A 22,136-nucleotide genomic window follows, 5' to 3' on the forward strand; every position below is an offset into this window, starting at 1 on the left:
ACTCGGACTTAAGTCTTTGAATAGCTCATATGTCCAATGTCTTGGAGGCACCCAACAGTAATATGTGTGTAGACCGATGAGGGCTTTTAGCATATTACAGGCATATCTAAGTTGCTAATTAATGTTTTTCAAAGGAGAACACAGAAATAAAGACGGATTTGTCAGCTGTATGGTAGGACAATGACCGGGTCTAGTTTATCTTAGTACTTACAGGCTTTGCACTGGCATTTCCTGGATTCTGGGTCTAACACTGTGTTCTCTATCCTCCAGGCTTTCTAAACACAAGCATTTGAATATTAAGTTTATTCTTCTTTCATATTCCATTATGTGTTTAGAAGTCTCAACCCAAACCATTTTTGAACTGTAAGACACTCTTGACCTGTAAATTAAAATTTTGGCCAATTGCATAATTTGGCACACACCCTTCGGCATGTCCTGAGTTCCTCTGCTTTTTTGCAAACCTTGCTCTGTGGGGATTACCTGGGTCACAATTCTTTGGGTGGGTAATGTCCTAACCAGCGCCCACAGAGTTTATCCTTTCTGGGCGGTCCGGAAAGGTAGGGCAAAAGGTTCCTAAAATGATGTTATAAAATGGGGGCTACAGAAGTAACAGAGAAGGTGTGGAGCTTTAAGAATCAGCAGATTTTAAAAAAATTATTTTTCAATTACAGTTAACATTCAGCATTATTTTGTATTAGTTTCAGGTATACAGCACAGTGGTTAGACAACCGTATACTTTACTGTGTTCCCCATGATATTTCCAGTTCCCAGCTGGCGCCATACATAGGTATTACAATATGATTGACTACATTCCCTAAGCTGTACTTTACCTCCCTCTGATTATTTTGTAACTACCAATTTGTACTTAATCCCTTCAGTTATGTCAGCACCCCCCTCATCAACCGCCTCCCCTCCAGCAACCATCAGGGCTTTTTCTGTATCTGTGAGCCTGATTCAGTTTCGTTTGATCATTTATTCTGTTCTTTAGATTCTACATGTAAGTGAAATCATATGGTATTTGCCCTTCTCAAAAATCAGCAGCTTTAAAAGTAAGCAAACGAAGACTGTCGTTGAAACAGTGATCGCGGGCTCGGGGAGGGGGGGAGGCTAAACCTGGTCTTGGAGTTTACAGTGGGAGGTGCGGCCTTGGAGGCTTAAAAGACAGTTCACCGCCAACCGTTGTCTACAAATATTGCTGGATCGGCCCATCGACGTTTCCCTCTAAGGGGGCTCACCTCCACCTGGACATCTGCCGACAGGTCAAGTTTCACTAACGCCATATACTTGAGGCAAAACCCAAAACTACATACTTCCTCTCTTTCTTCCTTCCCCTCTCTCTTCTCAGCCTCTTATTTTTTCTTTATTATGTATTTATTTTTTATTTCTATTGTTTTCCTTTACTTCGATACCTTCCTTTCCCTTTGTCAGACAACTACCCACCCCCACCCATCCCACTCCGGCTCGGCTCCTCCTTTTCATCTCCAGGCGAATCGCTGGCTCGCTCCTCTGCTCCCTTCCTTCGCGCCCGCCCTCTCGCCAACTCTGATCCTCCCTGCTCCCTTCAAGCTTCGGGAAAGGGTCTCGGTCCTGCCATCCTTCACTGTCCTAGGCGGAGACCACCGCACCCCGGGTCTCTCCTCTCCTGGGCGGCTATACCGAGTGACCTCCCCAGCTCCGGGCCCCCGCCGCCCCTCCAGCGCCTCCCCGTGTTCCAGCCGCACACTGGCCCAAGCGGCCCACAGCTTCCCGGGTGGCCGGGCCTCCCCAGAGTTGCCCCGCCCAGGTCCAGCTCCGCCCCAGGCCGCTGCTCTGTGATTGGCCTCCCACTCCCTCCTCCCCGGGCTCCTCTCCTCCCCTTCACCCAATGGGCACCACCACCTGGTCCAAAAATTCCCCCGAGGGCAACGAGAGACTGCAACCACCAGCTCCTTCCCAGTGGTGTTGACGGCCGTGGCGGGGCGAAGAGAAGGGAGGGGGCTCGGGGGAGGGAGGAGGAGGAGCAAAGGTGTTGGAGAGAAAACTTCTGAAAGGAACAGGAAACCTGCTGGGGAGGCGGCCACTGCGATCTCGGGGCGCCAGGGCTGCGCACATCGCGGGGTGTCCGCGGGCTGCGACTTTGCTCCTGCCAGCTTCCCCCGGCGCGGGGCAGGGCTGAGCCGACGATCGGGTCGTTCAGGCTGTGCCCTCTGCAGCCGCTCTCGGCGTGGCAGTCGTGCGCTCCGTTCCGCTTCTGTCGCGGCAGCTCCCTGGAGAGGGCGGCGGGGACGCAGAGAAGAGGAAGGACGTCTACTTTGGAGCATGAAGCAGTATGTCTGATAAAATGTCCAGCTTCCTCTACATAGGGGACATCGTGTCCCTGTACGCGGAGGGCTCGGTCAACGGCTTCATCAGCACCCTGGGGTAAGCCGAGGGCGGGCCGGGCAGCGTTGGTGTCCCCCTGGAGCTCATCCAGTTCCTCCGCGCGCCGCTGCGTGCTCCCGCTGCCGCCGAGCGTGGCTCGGCGGCTGGGCAGGGTCTGCGCCCGGGACAGCGCGCTGTGCTCGGCTCGCCTGCGCGCAGGAAGCTGCCCCGAGAAGCAAGATTTTCTCATGAAACTTCATCTTCAACTCAGAGACACATCCGAAAAGGAGGAAGTGATCAGAAGCCCTGAGACAGGCCCTGTGAAGAAGTCTTCGCTGGCTTCTGCACGGGTTAATTACCATGTTTGTTTTCCCTTAAAGGTGAAACAATACACCTCCTCTCCCCATCTTTTCTCGCTACCACTCTCAACCCTTGTGTCTCAGGGCCGGGTTTTTAAGAGCTGAGGATAAAAACCTGTGGCCTTGGACATGAAACTCAAGTGAAGCAGTGAGCCAAAGTGTGGCTTTGCCCTGCGGGAGCAGCAGCCCGTGCCCTCTTCCCTTAAGTAATTTCCTTTTGGCCTTGCCAAACGGGGACTCGCCCCGCCGTCGGGGGCAGCCAAGGCCCCTCAGGGCTCTGGGACCTAAGGGGTAATGTCGACCTCAGTGCTAGAACTCAGATGTGCCTTCTCCACTTCCCTGGGCCTTGGCCCACTGAAATGATGAACCTCTCCAGGAACTCAACCAAGTGCAGTGCTCTTGAGATTCGTGTTGATTTATGAATGGGATACATGTATGTAACAGTATGTTAGATGGTTAAATAGGATTTCCTAGATTACTAGTATATTTTTTTTCTGTTTTGATTGAGAATACCAGTTCGCAGTTTAAATGCACACTGCAACACACAGGTGCACATATATTGTTTTTGTTACTTTGTGATCTCTGCATGTAGAGTGCTGAGTCTTAGAGAATTCAGGCTGTGGAGCTGGTGGTGGCTGGTCACTGTTTTCTGCTGTTAGGTTTTAGGGTCCATGACTTAACCTCCCGTGGCCCTAGACTGTGGCTCCCAGCCATGTTACAAGGAGTGGCGTCTGCTTGACAGGGCACGTCGAAGTCACCAGGGCTTCCACTGTTTCTGTTATTTGTGCATCTTCCCACCCCCACTGGGTAAAAGAAGAAAGATTTAATTTAATCCCTCCAAGATCAATGTTATTTCTTTGTGAAACCGAAGCATAGGGGGAAAAAACCCAGCCCGGCCAGTGCTTATGCTGAGTTTGTAAGTCTTCTGAGAGAATTCGTAAGGTAAGTTCAGTGTTTGGGCCCCCACCAACATTTTGCAGATGAACTCTGCTGCATTTCACACTTCTCCACAGACTCTGCCTGTGGCAGTTAAGCAGGGTGTGCGCGGAGGTCAGAGAGCTTGGGGTCAAATCCTGACTTCTCCACTTGTGAACTTTATGACCCAGGCAAGTTGCATAATCGCTCTGTATCTCAGTTTCCTTATGTTAGAAAATAAAATAAATGGGAACAGTAATGGTTTCTGTCTCAGAGGGTTGTGGTGAGGAAGAAATTAATATATGTAAAGTGTTTAGCGTGGTACCTGTCAATTAATAAGCACTTATATGAAGTGTTTACTGTTATAACTGTGAGCAGTAGTTACAGTTGTGGACAAAACAGTAAAAAAGAATTAGGAATAAAGTGTAAAACTTAGACAAACAAAAGGTCATGTTTTTATAGTGTGTGTGTAATTATACCCATATGCATATATATGTACATTAAGGGCTTTGGATGGGAAATCAGGAAACTACAACTTTAGCAGTTGTGGAGTCTGCCCTACTGGTTTTAGAGATAGAAAAACTGAGGGGAAGAGAAATGAAGAGACAGACCTACCTAAGAAGCAGAGGACAGTAATGCCAGCATTGGAACTGGAACCTTGTTTTCAGATTCTCATTCAAGTGCTAGTTTCTTTGGTTGCACATCATAATCTTTAAGCCTTGAGTAAAAAATAAGCTTGGCCTTTCATGTAGCATATATGTTTGTATAAATATTTCTTATTTGTATTCAGTAGTTCTTGCTGATGTTTTGAAAACTGAGTTTCCTTAGAATGTACTTGTGCAGTATTATTTTTCTATTTACAAATTGAGTCTTGTTAAGGTAAGTATGGTAAGACTTTTTGTGCAGCTACTTCTCAATTGAGGAAGGATCTTTAGGAATGCCATGTTGGTGAAGCTTGGTGTTTTGATTTGATATTATTATTTTTAACCTGTGGAACCTCATTGACCTCAGATTTTTAGGAGTTAAAAAGCCCGCAGGAGCTTGTCCCATGCCACATAAAATGTTATCTAGGCAGAGTAGCATCACCTGCTATATTTTCTTAGAATGCAAGTGGTAGAGATTTATTCTGCAAATTGGTTTTAGGGCTTTGAAATCAAAGTAGCATGGTAGTTATAATTTTATTTCATTATATTGTTGTAGGGACATTATTTATACACTTTCTGTACTAAAGACAGAGTGCATACTTCTACCTGAGTTTCCTTGCTCTTCTGTTAGGTGAAGGTCTTGGTCTAGATCTGCTGATTAGCCAGGTGACCTTGTTCGTGTCATTTATTCCTTTTGTGTGTGTGTGTCAGCTTGTCTTTGGAGACTAAGGATGGTATACGCTTTGCCCATCCCCTTGGGGTATTGTAAAATTGAGTGAAAGAGACAGAAATGAAAAAGCCCAATTCTTTTTTGACAGTTACTAGGAGAATCCACATTATGCTTATATTTTTGTAGCCCTTACATTTCTTCAAAAGGTGTGTGAATTGTTAAAGTGAATCAGGAGCTGGACTGGAGGCATTGGCATTGTAGGTAGTCAAAAGTTTGTTCCACTTAATATTAAAAACTTAATGGAAGAGCTAAAAATGAGGCTTAAAGGTTCTGCTTTTTATTTTAGATCTGTATCTATTTGACATTTTTGACAGCAGGATGATTTTTTATTTTTATTTTTAAATTTTTATCCTTACCGGAGGACATGCTTCTTGATCTTAGAGAGAGGAGGAGGGAAGGAGAGAGAGGAGATAGAAACATCAATGCCAGAGAGAAACATCTGTTGGTTTCCTCTCCCACACACCCTGACTGGGAGGAACCTGCAACCCAGGCATGCGCCCTGACTGGGAACTGAACCTGCGACCTGTCCAACTGAACCACAGTGTCCAGGACAGGATGGTTTTTTTAAAAAATTCAACTATGGAGGGTAATTAATAAGAACGGAATTTACCCAGCATTTCAAGGTAATTAATATTTATCTGCAAATAAATTTTGCCTGATTTTTAACACTGAAGGTATAAATAAATTTGGGAGGCTATACATTGTTATTATTTAGCTTGGGAAATTTTTGCAATAAGGTAACACATTTTTCAGCTGAAAAAAAATCACCATGTTTTACTGTGTTAGAGTTTAGCAGGCCTTCCTTAGAGACTCTTCCAGCTGGAAATGTGGAGGGATTTTCTTAGGTTCTGTGGTGCAGCTTGTAAGTTTGATTTCTCAGTCTGTGTAAAATTAGAATGCCCCAGTTGCAAAGATTTGCATTTTCCTTTTTTTTCTCTAGTTATTCTTTAACCAGGATTTATCTGATGTTTCTGAATCTTGAATTGTTGTAAGCTGAAGTATTATTCTCCCAGTTTGTGTAGGTGCAAGAGGGACCTGCTTTGTATTTTCTAGCTTAATTTTTCATTTAAGGGTCTATTTTGGAAACACATCGATTTAAGGAAAACTGCTTTACATCTTTCTGCATGAAGATTGTGAATATATTTTAAATAAATGAATTTTTTGCTACTGCTACATTTTAGGGCTATAGTTTTTATTTTTTTTCTTTTAAAAGGAAAGGAGGAAGTTTTGGAATGCGCTGTACAATTTCAAATGCAGTATCAATTGTCCTTTTCCTCTTCCTCCATTATCTTTATACTGAGATTTACTTCCCTGGTTGTTACCACATTAGACACTATATTTCTGGGTACATACATTTGATCAATGATCAGGCGCCATACCGTGGGAGTGAACATAGCCGGATTCCCAGGATGAGTGGAATAGTGGAGGCAGTGAAAGGTATATGATTCCTTCTCTGCAAGGTTGACAGGTTAGTAAATGACAAGTGTGCGTATGTACTGGGATGTGTGTGTGTGTGTCTATATTCACATGTTTAAGTGATTACTGCCTTTGGCTTGAAATGTTTTCTCAGGATCTACCAAGAATCAACATCCACTAATTCAGGTCTCAGAAAACTGTTAGGTGACCATCACGTTGAGGCAGTGACTGCAAAGCATCATAATAGTCTCATGAGGTATAAGAAAGCTTTGATCAACTGCATATATAGCGGTGGTCCCCTAAGATTATAATGGAGCTGAAAAATTTCTGTTACCCAGTGACTTCTTAACCATGGTAACGTCTTAGTGCAAAACACCACTCACATGTTTGTGGTGATGCTGGTATAAACAACCTACTGCACGGTAAGTTGTATAAAAGTATAGCACATGCAATCACAGCAGTAGGCTAGAACTTCTGGGTTGTGTTAGTGTAGCCTATGATGTTCTCATGAGGAAATCACCTAAGGACGCATTTCTCAGAAAATGTCCCTGTCATTAAGAGCACATCACTGTAGCTTCTTAGCCAGAGAGATTGGGGCCCTCATTTTTACTTCCTGCTTGAATTTGGCCAGTTCATTGAACTTTTCAGTGCCTGTGTTTCATGTTCAAAGAGGGACGTCAGGTAGGGTGATGATAGGTCACACAGCTTATAATTCTGACTTAGTTCCTTAGATGGACAAAACTGTGCAAATGGTTACATTTTATTGTTTTCAATTATAGTTCCTTAAATTTCCCTGCCTGATCTTTTCTCCTGCTTAAACTTTTTTATATTTAAATGCTTACAGATTGGATTTATTATCTTTTCGTCTTTTACTCAATTATGCTACTGTTGTTGTTTAAAAATGTTTTCTTAATACGACTGTTTGATTAGCGGAGAGTCATAGATGAATCAAGGAATGGTTATAATCATCTTTTATTTTTGCATAATTTGTAACTTAATCTTTGGTGTTTTCCAAATAGAAACTTTCCAAGTAGCAGCTTTTATTTCCTGCTAAAACTAGGTATGTAAACTTAGCTTTGTTTTGACTAAGACATATGTTAGTGTGATAAAAATATTTAAAAATCCATTGGACATTTGTATGTGTGTTTAGTGGGGAGGAAGAAAACAATATAATCTTGAATACTGAGTTGTTTTGGAAAGTCTAAGGATTAGTAGTGTCATGTCAGCTTGAGTACAAAGACCATTTCTGAAGTGGTGAACATAAAGTCTATTATAAGCCGAAAAGTTGACTATTTATTAAACTTAGAAGTCATCCCATAAATAACATTGCAGTTTTTAGACCCTCTCTTGGAGAGATCAGTCGGGTAAACAATCATCCCTCTTCAGGTGCCCCTGGTGCTTGGCTTTGGTAGGAGAGAATTCAGAGACAACTGCTTGGCCTCGTTCTAGGTTTAACAGAAGCTTGCTTTTCTTTTCTTTTCTCTCTCTCTCTCTTTTTTCTTTTTTTGCATAGGTGGCACTTTTGAGAATCACATTTTCTCTTTGGAACTGTTCTTATACAGGCAGAATGTAGATGACTTACAGAATATAGACAGAATACCATAGACTCAAACTTGAAAACCTAAATACCAGGAGCAGGGTGTGGCTTCATGTATAAATATAAAAGAAGAAATAACAGTGGGCTTTTATGACAATTTTAGAGCATAATAACAGAATGAATTTTACTCCTTTTTTTTAAATGTCAGAATTTGGCTATGGAACACCCGGATTATAATAAAAGTAGTGAAACTTTAGTGACCATTCACTCATTTGTTCATTTATTCAATGTATAAGACCAAGCCTTTCCAATGTATTGATGCCTTTTTTGTGATCACCTTTCTACTCCCATGCAGATTTAGTTGGGAAAGTTTAATATACACCTTTAGAAAATCATTATTCTAATTAAAATTATATACAGTAAGATACATGGAAAATAGGAAAAGAAAATTGAATAGTGTTGACATTGCATGGTGAATGGATGGGTAATTTTAAATTCGGTAGTTTGTATATTTCCTAGATTCAATATATGTTTCATTAATTGTGCACCTACTACTTTTATTGTCAGGTGAGTTCATTAAAATGCAAATAATGTTTTTAAGAATTCTTCAGTTTCTTATTACTGTTAATGGATAATATTTACTTAAAAAAACATAAATAAAGCATTTTCCTGGTCATGGTCAGTGCAAGAAAACCACAAACTAGGAAATTGCATGTTGCCGAAATAGATGGTCACGTGTTTGCCATAAAATATTTTTGTTCACGGTTAGTATTGGTATTTTAAAACGTATTATGGAAAAATATTTGTCTGGCCATAATACTGAATAATTACAAATGGTTGATTTAATTTATGCATTACTGTATGGTCTGTTTAATTTTAGAAGATGTCTGTTTACACATGTAAGAAGTATGTATTTTAGCATGGTTGACTCGGTCATTTTAGTAATGTTAGTACTCAGAATGAAACTTTTATGGCCTGAGTTGGTTTCTATAGGTATTTGTGAGAAATTGTGTGTGTGCATGTGTGTGTGTGTGTGTGTGTGTGATTGAAATCAATTGATTAAATGTTTTTATTGACTGTCTTTGACACGGATAGATTAGCTTTCTCAAAATTCAAATCGATGATTGGTTAATAATAGCAATTTTATAGTTTATACTAATACACACCCAGAGATCTCCAATCCTTAATTAAGAATAAGTTAAATTATTTACACAGGACAAATTTGATAAGCTGCTTTCTCCCCCCTGATGTCCTGTGATGAGAGTGGCCCTTCACCTTTGCAATATTCACCCCAAAATACCTCACCCCAGTAGTGAGGAGAAAAAATCCAAATTGAGGGAAAAATACCTGATAGTATTCTTCAAAACAGTCAAAGTGATTAAAAAAAATAAGAAACAAAAACCAAAGACACTAAACAAAGAAAGACTGAGAAATTGTCACATTGTATACTCCGGAGACATGATACTCCGGAGCATACATACTGAATTGGGTCTTGGGACAGATGAAGACTGTTAACGGGAAAGCTGTTGAAATTCAAATAAAATCTAGAGTTTTGGTCACAGTAACATGTGAATGTTTATTTCTTAGTTTTGATATGCTATGGTTATGTAAGATGCTAATGTTAGAAGAAACTGGGCGAAGGGGTGAAGGGTACGTGGGAACTTTCTGTATTTATTATCTTGGAAACTTTCCTAAAATTATTCCAAAATAAAAATTACTTAACAAAAAGAGTAAGTTAAATTATCAAGTTATTCAGGTTTAGCCCTAAATTCAAAATGTGTCCACATCATGAATGAAGCCCTTGCAACTTTCCTGGTGACGTGGTTTATGCTGGAGCTTGCTGCAGACTGAGTCGTTAATTCACTCAACACATATTTAGTGAGCTCTGTGTGCTGGGGATACAGTGTGAAGAGATGCCAGATTTTAAACCATATTTAATTGTTATCTCAAAAACTCAAACTTTCTTTGAGAATTTGTAGTATGACACTTGGCTAGGATCTATGGGAGACATAAAGGCATTTGACACCTTTCTTGCTTCCAGTATTTTAAATGACACAAGATCAGGAATGGTCTTTTTAATCCTTGTATACTTAGCACCTAACATAATTCCTGGTGTGCGTAATATTTCTGCAGTAGGTGTTTAATAAATAATTGTGAAATCAATGTAGTAATTATATGGTAATGGAGATAAGACTGGTATTAACCACAACATAAAGCAATTTTCTTCTAAATGCCATAATGATTATTGAAAACAGTATCATACAGAGTCAGAAGGGGATTCTTTGTCTCTACCTGGTGTGACCTGGGGAGGGCTTCAAGGAAGAGGTGGCATTTGAGTTGAATTTCGAAGGACACTTAGGATGGATATTTGTCTCAAATCTATACCTGTAATTTTGTCACATACTCTTGATAATTTTTTCTTTCATTGAAAAAAATTGGTGAAGTTTTACTGTCTATTTTAATGGCTACAAAAAAGGAAGCTAACAATTTGATATCATTATGATATGCAAAGCTAGAATATATAATCTATGAGCATATTTTATGCTCATTTACCAAATGTGAGAACTGTAAGTTTGGTTCAGACCCTCTGAGTTTATTTAGATTGCTTTCATTCTTTGTCGTGTGTGCTGAGTTTACTGAGACCTGCGATAATGACAGGATTGTAAAGCCCAGTAAAGGAGAAACTTGGCAATTATGTGGGAGAATTTATGTAATGTTTCCAACTCCCTTGGTTATTTTCTTTTTACTCCTTTCTCCCTTATTTCTCTCCAGTCCCAGTGCTTCATACTTTTTCTTCATTAATCATGAACTTGAAGTTGTATAGATCCCTTGAAATTTTGGTAGCCAGGACAACTGTTTAAAAAAAAGATTTTATTTGTTTTTAGAGAGAGGGGAAGGGAGAGAGAAAGAAAGGGAGAGAAACATCAGTGTGTGAGAGAAACATCAATTGGTTGCCTCCTGCATGCGCCCAACTGGGGACCTGGCCCGCAACCTAGGCATGTACTCTCTCTGGGAATCAAACCGTGACCCTTCAGTTTGCAGGCTGACAATCCACTGAGCCACACCAGCCAGGGCAGGTCAATTTTTCACCTAAAATCCTTCTAAATGTTTTTTTTTCCCCTTCATAATACCTATGACTGTTCATTGCACACACACACACATACACACGTACGCTCCCACTTGGTATAGATAGTATGTATGGAGTCCAGTATGCTCTTTTCCTTTTGGTGTTTTAACAAGTGATAAAAGCTGTAGGTGAGTCCCATGAATGCAGGGAAAGACTTAGGAAGTGAACAAAAAGACTAAGGAAATGCAAAGCATAATCTATATCTAAATTCAAACATGGTTATTGAGGTTCTATTGTAAGGTGTTTGAGCTTCTACTAAAACATCATCATAAAAATTTCTGTGAAATTACAAAATCCTGGAATTTTACTGTTACGTTAGCTATCCAATTTCTCAACACAGTCCTAGAGAAAAGAGGTTTTTAAGTGATTCTTAGATATCCAGCTCTCCAAGACCCTATGGTAATGACTAATTATGGAACAATTAGAGCAGACACGACTACTCTCTACATATTATCTCCTATTGAAAAGATCATCCTTCAGATTATGTGAGGAATTATATGCATCATTATAGAGTTAAATGTAAGAGCTCAAACAAACAAAAATCAATGAAAAACAAAAAACAAAACTGAATTAAAAAGTTGTTGATTACTTTTCTAGTGGCAAATCAAAGTGTGTAATTGGTAAATATTTCAGAGAATAATGTGCTTTCCAACTCATGTTTCAGCCCACATGTAGTTAAATTATTTGCAACTCTTGTACTGAATTGTCTTGGAACTCCTGAAAAACAATTTATAGGTATCCCTTGCTATCATAATTCTTATTCTCTGATCTCAAAGCCCAAAGGATTTGGAAGGCAAAGGATAGTTATATATCACTTTGTCCACATGGATAAAGCTTAAGAACTGAAAGATTATGTTATATTAGAAGTAAGGTTCCTTTGTTTTTAAGAAGCAGAAACCATCTCTGGCAAACTTAATTAAGCAAAGAAGGCAACTTATTCGAAGGATATTGGAGGAGCTCCAAGAGATTGAATGATGAGCTCAGTGACTTAGTACTAAGAAAGGCAGAAACCCAGGGCTCCTGTGGGAATCTCAATAGCAGAATCATCTCTGTGTCTTGCCATTTACATGACTCAGATATAGCAATTTCTAAATTGTGTCTCTGTACTTAAATTTCAATCACAGAGTGATAGAATTTGGCTCCACTTGGATTATTCACTTATGTCCAGAAAGGCAAGTCACAGTGCCAAATCTGATTACCTGGGAAATCACTGTGAGCAGGACTTTGATTTCTGTCTGCTTCTGAGGATGTGTGGTGTGAGGGAAAGAGAACAAAAAGCACCAGGCCACGGACTTAGATGTCATCGCTTAATAGGTAATTTAACAGTAACTTCATGGTGCCTTTTAAAAGAAATTGTGGTAAAATATACATACCATAAAATTTACAGTAGTAACTGTTTTTAAGTGTAAAATGCAGCGGCATTAAGTGCGTTCACAATATTGGGCAACCATCACCACTATCCATTTCCAGAACTCATTCACCATCCCAAACAGATTCTCTACCCTTTTGACAATAACTCCCCGTTTTCTCTCCCCTTCCCCTACCCCCTTTATAACCTCTGGTCTACTTTCTGTCTATGAATTTGTCTACTCGAGGTGCCTTATATAGGTGGATTCACACAATATTTGACCTTTTATGACTGGCTTAATTTACTTAACATAATGTTTTCAAGATTTATCCATGTTGTGGCATGTGTCAGACTCCATTCCTTTTTATTGCTGAGTAATGTTTCATTATAAGGATACATCACCTTGTGTTTATCCATTCATCAGTTGATGGACATTTGGGTTGCTTCCACTTTTTGACTATTATGAATAAGGCTGTTATGGATATTTGTGTAGAAGTTTCTGTGCAAACATATGTTTATAATTCTTTTGGGTGTACCCAGCAGTGGAATTGCTTACATTTTGCCTCAGCCTTTCCTATTCTACTTATCCCATTTTACATTTTTTCACATTATCTTATTACATAGAATATATTTTACTATTTATTGTATGCAGTGTCTATCACCTGTCTACTCCTGGTAGAATTTAAACTCTTTGAAGGCAGGGATCTTGTGTCACTGAGTATCTTGAGGGTTTGACTCCATAAATATTTATTGAATGACTATTTGTTGGATTACAATATACATATACTCAAATCTCTAAGTAACTGTTAAAATTAGTTCCTCTCTGGAAAAAAGCCTGTGTAATTGTTCTCACTTACTAAATATTTTGAGAATCCATGCAGGTAATTCTTTTAAGATGGATGAAAGTTGTCATTGGATTTATGGTGTCATTAAGTCTTGCTTATAAAATAGACACTTTAATAATCTCTTGGGCCATAAATCTGCACTTGCCTACCCCAACATCTGATAAAACTTGCAGTCTGGAAAAAGTAATTATATAGCTTTATTTAATTTTGCATGTTATAGCCACAGTAAAGAAAAGTTGTTCTTTCTGAAAGTTTAGCTTTGTTTTCACATGTGCAAAGAGTGAATTTATAAGCATTTTGTGATATTATTTCTTAATTTGGATCAGCTCTTTCTCTTGATAGATAATATTGTAAATAATGCACGCAGTGCTTTGACTACTATTGGCAGAAAAGTTTAGTTGGAGATAATTTGCTAATATGAAACCAGAGGGTAGTTGAGGAATTTATAGAACTTTAGAAAAATACAAGGGGGCACATGACAACTTGTAATTTTTATTTTTGAAATTCAGGAATGTGTCTGGAAAAAGATAGGCATATAAATACAAGTTGAGGAGACCAAGTGGTTAGTATATTTGTTATTCATTAATTTATATTCTGTCTATTGATTAAGTCTGTTATAATGTGCTTTGTCTCAAGCTTATTCCCAAAGATACTTATTTGGCCATTCTCTTTAAGAACCTGGAATTCTCCAGTGTTATTCACTCTTATTCTTGGATTCCTTACTGGTAGCAGTGTACAAATGGGAAATTCCTTGAGAGTTCATTTGCATATAGTACAGTGAAATAAAATGAAAGATATAGGTATACACAAATTAGAAAATAATTTAAAAAAGTAAAACAGTGTCATCCTAGTCCTTCTAGTTCTAACATGCTGTGATCCCCTATAGTAGATGTTTAAAAATGTAATGTCTTTAGAAAAGTAATTTTGAGATGTAAGGTACAAAATATTAGTAGAGTTTTGCTTCATTTCTTTAACATACAAATTAATCCAGTTGAAGTACGTCATACCAATTAAAGACAGTGACTTAAAAAATCTGTTACCCAAGTCAACAAATACTGTTACATTAGTAATTCAAAGTAAGTTAATGATTTAAGGACTAAGTTATTTGTGTTTGGCTAAAGTGTTCAAGGTCATTGCTAATATCAGGGACATAAGTGCTTAAACATTTACATTTCAAGTAGATTTTTGGCTTCAACCATGTTTTCAAAGAGTGTAATTTCAGCCCTGGTTTGTTTAAAAAAAAAATCAGGGAAGGTACAGAAAGGAATTTTGTTGTATTCAGGGCTATATACCCGAGGCTAGGAATGGTAAATATTGTGACATTTTAAGTCAAATCAAGACTCATTGTCAATGAGAGCGTTATTTAAGACTTTACTAAGTTAATCCATCTCTAGGATTGATAACAAGTGAGAAAAGAGCCTTTATTTACCTTACTTCCCTATTTACCTGGCAGGACAGGACTTAACAGATGAGTTCCAATTCTAAATCCAGGCGAAAAGTGAGCCTCCTTTCCTGATCAGTACAAATGAGGTCGTTGTTATCTGTTAGGGTGAAACCGAGTGCTTATTTCTAAAGCCTTAGCCGCTAGCAGTCACTCACAGTCTTTAAAAATATTATAAAATTGCAAGTATTAAAAACACTTTGTTAATTATTGGAGCATCTGAATAAAAAGTTAAGTGAATAATTATCGTGTAGAGGTTTCAAGAGGCAGTAGTTAGTCTGACAATGAATATACCTAAAGTTATACCATAAACGTTTTCTAAAGAGTAGGTCAGCATTCACATTGCATGGTTTTTCAAAATGAAAGTTATAATGAATATAGTAAACATTGAAAATAATATCAACTGCATAAGTTAGTTTGAACCCTATTTAAATTTGAAAAATACATATTAATTGCAATTTCTATATCTATAGTTATTCCTTCAAATTCATTTTTTCCCTTTTTCCATACCGACAGAAGCACTTGAGTTTATAGACTCCCAGACTCAAAACCACATTTCCTAGCCTCCTTTGCAGCCAGGTGTGGCTCTGGACTAGACTTTGTGGTTAGGCCTTACTTACAGGGGGCTTTTTACTGCCCTCCTTCTCCCCGCCACCTTCCCTCAATTCCGCTAATTCTAACATAGGCAGGGGAAAAGCCGTCTTGAACCATGCTGATGAGGCCAATCCGTTAGGAAAAACAGAGCATCAAGAAATGAACCTACTTGCTGGACATCCTCACGTCCTAGCTCTAATATATTCTACAGAAGATGAAACTAGATGGGCAGACAGGGCCAGATTGTGTAGTCCCCATTAAGCAATGTGAAGCCATTGAAGGATTTTCAAGCAGGAGAATAAAAGAATCAGGTTTGCTCTAGGAAGATCAGACAGTGGTAACAGGAAAGAATGTAGAAGGCAGCAGCAAATGGCAGGCACGGGAGGAATCTGGCGATACACGAAGGCCGCCTGAATCCAGCAGCCGTGGTGGGCCTGAAAAGTGGCTTGTCCTCAGAATCAGCAAAGGGACAACATCTTTGTTTAGTGTTTCACATTAGACCTGAAAAGATTTAAGAATTAAAAGATTCATTTGTACTTTTGAAGCTTCGTTACTTTTTAAAATGGAATATATGGGCTTGAAAGAAGTTTCTGTTTTACTTGCTTACATTTAGATAAAATGTCATTAAGCTCCGCATAACTCCCTGCTTTCCAGGGTTCTGAGATCCAAGCCTCATCCTGCACCACGCTCCTTTCCTCTGGCCCTCTGCTTTGGGCACAAATGCCTGTGTGTTTTTCATTTTTGTTTTTCCCTCTTTTTAGTTGCACACTAATTCTGAGCTCCCTCTTAGCACAGGGCCTTTACAAATACATGTATTTTCCTCTGTCTGTCAGGCTTCCCTCTCAAATGCCATACCTTTCTCCTGAATAAACCTATATATCACTCAGATTTCAGCTCCATGACTCACCTGCAGTGAGTGACCTTTGCTGATCTCCCAGACTGTGTGAGCTCTTTTTGCCTTGTGTATGCTTATACAGCACCATCTTTTTCTTTCAGAAATTTTATTACAGTTGTTTTAATTTTACTTCTATTTCCATGATTATTGGATTGTATGTTTCCCGATGGACTTTAAACTCTGTAAGCTTAGTGGCTGTGTTGTTCACAATATGTCCCCAATGCATTGCAGATATCACATAGTAGATATTCAAGAAATATATTGAACAAATGAACACCATTTTAGTACAGTGGTTTAAGAAGATGGGTTTTTGACTCAGACAAACCTAGTTTCAAATTACAGCTCCACTCTTCTGCCTGGTAGGATCTTTGGAAGTTAATACTAAGATCCTCAATTTCCTTATCTGTAAAGTGGGATTATTCCCTTGTTTATATATGGCCAGGATGATTAATGGCAATTAACATAGGTAAAACCTTTAGTAAGCATCAGGCACCTAAATGGTATATAGGTGGAAACCATTATTATTACTACTATTATTACTATTACTGTTATTATATCTTAGAAAAAAATCAGCATAGTCTTGACCAGTGTGACTCAGTTGGATGGGTGTCATCCTGCAAAGCAAAATGTCACTGGTTTGATTCCTGGCCCAGGCACTTGCCTGGGTTGTGGGTTTGGTCCCCTGTCTGGGCTCATGCAAGAGGCCACCTATCAATATTTCTCTCTCACATCTATGTTTCTCTACCTCTCTTTCTCCTTCCCTTCCCCTCTCCCTAAAAATAAATCAAATCTTTAAAAAAAATAAAAAAAATCCACATGAATATTTTGGGAAGATTGGTTGAGTTCATATTGGATTGATGTTAAGAGTTTTGCTATGTTATGTTTATAAAATTTTGCAGTAAGTCAGCTTTTAAGCTGATATTTGTTTAGTAGGCTGTTCAAAGGCACAGGGACTTATCTGTTGTTTATTTTGGTTTTGGACTTTTTTTCCTTCCTTACTGTGATAATGCAGATGACTAAATTGTGGGCACTTATATTTATTTTTTTTTAGTGATTTGATGCATGTTCTCCTTTGATGTAATGCAAACACCTGCACTATTTCAACATTAGTAGTAAGCTTAGAATTGCTTGGCATGTATATACCATATCATACTTAACTAGAATTTTTAAGTCTTCTTTCATTTTAAAGCCAACATGTTATTTTAGTTGCAAACATTTCATTCGGACTACAGCATAGAGGTAACAGAAAACAATTTTTGTTTTATTTATTAAAACAAAACAAATATTTGCTTTGGAGTCATTAGAATATAGATTTTTTTCTCACAATTTTCCACTGGGCAGCTTATGCTACTGTCCTTTCTCTGAAGTAGCCTATTGGCCAAGAATTCCTATTGAACATCTGTGACTGTTAAAGGGATTAGTAAAAACATTTATTTAATTTGGATAATTAATTAGTTTACAGATAAATTTGTTTAGGACAGTCTTGTCATATTTTAAATAGTGACTAATCTAATTATGCTGGGTACTTCCCTTGGGAGTGCTAGTGATTTCTAGACAAAACCATGGGGATCTGAAAGGGAGAGAATGTATCTTGCTTCCTCTCTTAGGTATACCTAATGAACAAGATTATTCAGGCCCAAGCCTTCTTTTAGTTATGCTATAAAAGGAGATTTTACTATAATATTTACTGGAATCTGTATGTATGTGTGTATAGGTATGCGAGTTATATAACGGTTGAAAATTTAAGCATTAAAAACACTTTTAAAAATGCAATTTGCAAATGCCTGTTTGAAAATTTCTTTTTGACGTTTCCTTTCAGCTGACATAAACTGCACCATAAGCAGGTTATGTCAGTTTGCTATTTCTAGTCATATTGGAATAACTGGTAATGGATGAAAGCTTGAAAAATGCCACATTCCTTGTTATGACAGATCAAATGAATCTGAAGACTCTTTCTTAATCAGGATGTTTTTTGTTTGCAAGAAACAGAAAACCCAGTTGGAACAATTGTCAGCAAAAAAGAGAGCCTTGCCCTCAAGGTAATTGAAAGTCTAGGCATAACATTCTTATAGACCCTCTCTCTTTATCCTTGATTCTGTTTTATCGTCAGCATCAGACCCAACCTCAGGTGCACCAGCCTCTGGTGGCAGTGTGGCTGCTATCAGCTTTGGCATTACTGTACCGTGTTCTCTTATACCCATGGCTGAAAAGAGAGCAGCTCATGTTCCCAGACTCTAGAAGTACTATTGCATTCATTACTCTTGCAAAGACTAGGAGAGTCTCATCTTTCGCCAAATACCATGACCAAGGTATGAGATGCTCTGATTACAGAGGTGATGTCATCGAGCCCTTGTCCATCCTTCTGTCAGGGCTCTGTTGCCAAAAGGAAGGAAGGCAGTGGATGGTGGAAAGGCCAAGGCAACACATGTGCACGGCAACCAAACAGGACTGGTCCTCTGCCTTCACTAAGCCACATTTCCTAGGTCCCCACAATCATGTTTCAAAATGTGAAGACTTTCCTTTTTTTTTTTTTTTTTTGATACTTATGTAGAACTATTCTCTTTCCAGTTTACTGCTCTTGGACTTTTATTCTAGCACTATTTTAGGTGGAGTACTTCCCGATGAAAAGGAAAACTATCAGGACTTTTACATGCCATGCTGAAGCCTCAGTAGTCTGGTCTGGTCTGAACTTTTCTTTGGCATCAGCTCCTGCAGGAAAGGATTCAGAGGAAATCAAGGGTGGGGGTCACGGTGAGGGGTCAAAAAGAGAAGGCACCCATTTATTGTACCTAAATGATACCTCAGTAATGTTGATACAAAATAAAAACGGGGCCCTGGTCAGGTCACTCAGTTGATTGCAGTGTTGTCCTGTACACCAAAAGATTGCAGGTTTGATCCCCAGTCAGGGAGTGTACCTAGGCTGTGGGTTCGATTCCCAGTCAGGGAGTGTATCCCAGGCAACCAAATGGTGATTCTTTCTCACATTGATGATTCTTTCTCTCTCTCTTTCTTCCTCTCTCCCTGAAATCAATAAACATATCCTAAAAAAAAATAAATAAGTAAAAAAGGGAGGGAAGTTTATGAAACAACTTTATAAAAATGAATATATTATTCATAAGCATCTGAATAAATGTGCTTTGATAAGTAAATCTCATCCATGAAAGTATATTCATTTGAATCTGTATTTATCACAGTAAATTTGATTGTGAATGTATTTGCTTCTAGTTTAGATAACTTCTGTTTAGAAGCATGGCTTCTCTACTGTATGGAATAATGATGGTATCTTATTTGTACATAATGTCCAAAAATTATTATTATGGTGGAGATGTGTACAAAGCAGGGAACATTATAAGGCACAGTAGATTTTTCTAACTCTTTAAGAGTCAGTGTCTTCAACTCTTTTTTTTTTCTTTCTATCTTAAGTATTGAAAACGTGGGTCCATCTTGAATTAGTGGTAGGTTAAGATGTGACTACCTAGAAATCATTTAAGTTCAAGGTTGAGGTCAAATCATTGAATAAATAGATGTTTGATAGTGAGTTTCTAAAGGCAGTGTGGATTTTGGAAAGTGGTTTTTAATTGCTGAATTTTGAATAGTGTTCTACCCTAAAGAGGTTCTGAGAACTTAGGCAAATATTTAATCTCTGAATTCAGTTCTCCGTCTTTAAATGGGGAGGACTGATAATACTTGTCTTTGGTTCGTAGTGGTTCTGTGGGAGTATGAAATCACATGGTTTCTGTGTATTTGGAAAGCTGTACTGTTATGTGCTTGATATTCTAAAAATTAGTATTAGGGCTCCCCACCCCCCTTTTGTGATAAAGTCATAAGGAGGTCACCTTAACCTATTTATTAGCAAGAGTTGAATTATATCACATCCATATTTGCTACAACTTGAAAGCAAGAATGTTTCCCCTGTAACAGTGATGCTACTTAAAAGAAAATGTTGAATGAGTTACTTAACCCAGTATTTTCTTGATTTTATTTTGTGTTCATTGATGAAGGTACATATTTGGAAAAGGGAAGTAATTTATTTTAAAAGTTACATAGATAATTAAATATCTTGTTTTAGGTAGTAGTTTTAAAACTACAGTCCAGATATCATGATTACAATTCAACAGGTCAACATGATTTTTGCAGTGTCATTAGGTAGCTTACTTTATTAGTTTTTTTTTTTTAACTTGAAACATGGGAGGATGAAACATGGATTTAAGATTTGGTGACTGTTGCCCTGGTTGGTGTAGCTGAGTTGTTGGGTGCCATCCTGCAAACTGGAAGGTTGAGGGTTTGATTCCTGGTCATGGCACATGTCTAGGTTATGGATTCGGTCCCAGTCAGGGTGCATACAAAAGGCAACCAATCAATGTCTCTTCCTCACATAAATGTTTATCTCCCTCTCCTTCTCCCTCCCTTCCCCTCTCTCTAAAATCAAGAAGCATGTCCTTGGGCGAGGGTAAAAGTGAGTGGGTAGGAAAGAAAATTTTTTTTTTTTAAAGACTTTGATTGTTAAGAAAAAAACCTGCTCAAGCTGTTTTTTTGAACTCGAGTGTTCAGGGAAGTTTAAAGGGTGAAATACTAAGCACAGTTACATGTCTAAATCAAGATATCCATAAATGAAAGGAAATGTAACATTAAGCGAGAGAAAAGAAAACATTTCCTATTACATCCTCCCCTGGACCCCGTTTTTAAATTCCACACTCCATAAAGAAAACTTCTAGCTGCTTAGCAATTCTTTAGGTTGCATTTGGAATGCTTGTGCGTCTGGCCCTGCAACAGCCCCTGTACAGCCAAGTTCTTGGAATTTAGGTTTTCGACAGCCAGGGAAGACACTTTTGATTGGTGTGTGAAAGTAAGAGAGGACTGAACATCCCTGTGGTGCTCTTTGGTTTGCAGGCTGGCCCTCAGTCCACAGAGCCACACCAGCCAGGGCCCTGTGCTGCTCATCGGAGGAGCAGGGAAGAATCAGAAAGGGCAGACACGGGGGAAGGGCCAAGTCTCTACTGATGCTCAGAACTTAGTGGGTTAGTGTGGAATAGAGCAGGTAACCAAAGAGATACCGTTTCATGAACTTAACACTGAAATATAGGACACTACAGGGAAAAAAAAGAACTATGAGGATTTTAGGAGACTGTTAAGTGCAGGGACTATCCATGAAATTACTTTGAGAGAGGAAACCAAAAGAGGAACAGGGTGGCTCTGTCAGTCACACTAACTCTCAGCCCAGCATGAATCATGGGCCACTCGCAGACCTGCCTCAGACAGACAAAAGCAAGAGCCAAGTGGGATTGTGAAGGTTTTTAAAAAATTTTTTTATGAGTTAGTATACTTTCTACTTATCCTGACAGCTGATGCCATCATCCCACATGGATGTGGCCTTTCGGTGACAAAGCCCTTACTGTACCATCCAGAAACAACACACTGTTGAAGAATTGTTTGTCTCCTAATGGACGTATTTTTTCCACGTATTTTGTCATTATGAATGGCATTATAACTTACATGTGCAAAGCTAAAAGGACTTTTAAAGAAAGTTGAAAGCTTGTGTTGGTTTTTGGGCGAGAGTGCGTATATTACTAAATTTATGTTTGGTCACTTTGTCTTCTCCCCTAAGATAGGGTAACTGTGGAGGTTTGTCTTTTTTTCCTTGATTAGATATTTGGTTGGAAATTATTACCTTGACAAGATGTCTAGAACCTAAACACAGTTGCTCAAAAAGGCAGTTTAAAAACACTTCGGAGAAGTTTTACTCAAAGTCTGCTTAAAGCTTGATGTTATAAAAGGGAAAAAATGAGAGAGACAGACACAGATAAAGAAATACAGAGAGCATACGCATATACTGTTGGACGAAAGTAGCTGGTTTTATGCATGGCTGCAGGTGACATTGTTTTTCTCCCACCTGTCCAGGAAGTGAAAGTTATATACCCTTTTAGAGGGAACTGGGAAAATCTTAC

The 22,136-nt window shown here is 38.8% G+C and overlaps 1 protein-coding gene across 1 annotated transcript in view; it reads left to right on the forward strand.

Annotated features, from left to right (window-relative positions):
- Positions 1 to 2,031: 2,031 nt before the first annotated feature.
- The window catches only part of ITPR2 (inositol 1,4,5-trisphosphate receptor type 2), a 434,318-nt gene continuing 414,213 nt past the window's right edge, over positions 2,032 to 22,136 (forward strand). Inside the window, exon 1 of the mRNA XM_054591314.1 lies at positions 2,032 to 2,400. Coding sequence (XP_054447289.1) covers positions 2,309 to 2,400 — 92 coding nt within the window. The 5' untranslated portion in view covers positions 2,032 to 2,308. The remainder of the gene's footprint in view (positions 2,401 to 22,136) is intronic.

The sequence above is a fragment of the Pteronotus mesoamericanus genome, unplaced genomic scaffold, assembly GCF_021234165.1.
Source record: "Pteronotus mesoamericanus isolate MK-2021 breed Mesoamerican mustached bat unplaced genomic scaffold, CSHL_Meso_final scaffold_21, whole genome shotgun sequence".
Taxonomy (NCBI): Eukaryota; Metazoa; Chordata; class Mammalia; order Chiroptera; family Mormoopidae; genus Pteronotus; species Pteronotus mesoamericanus.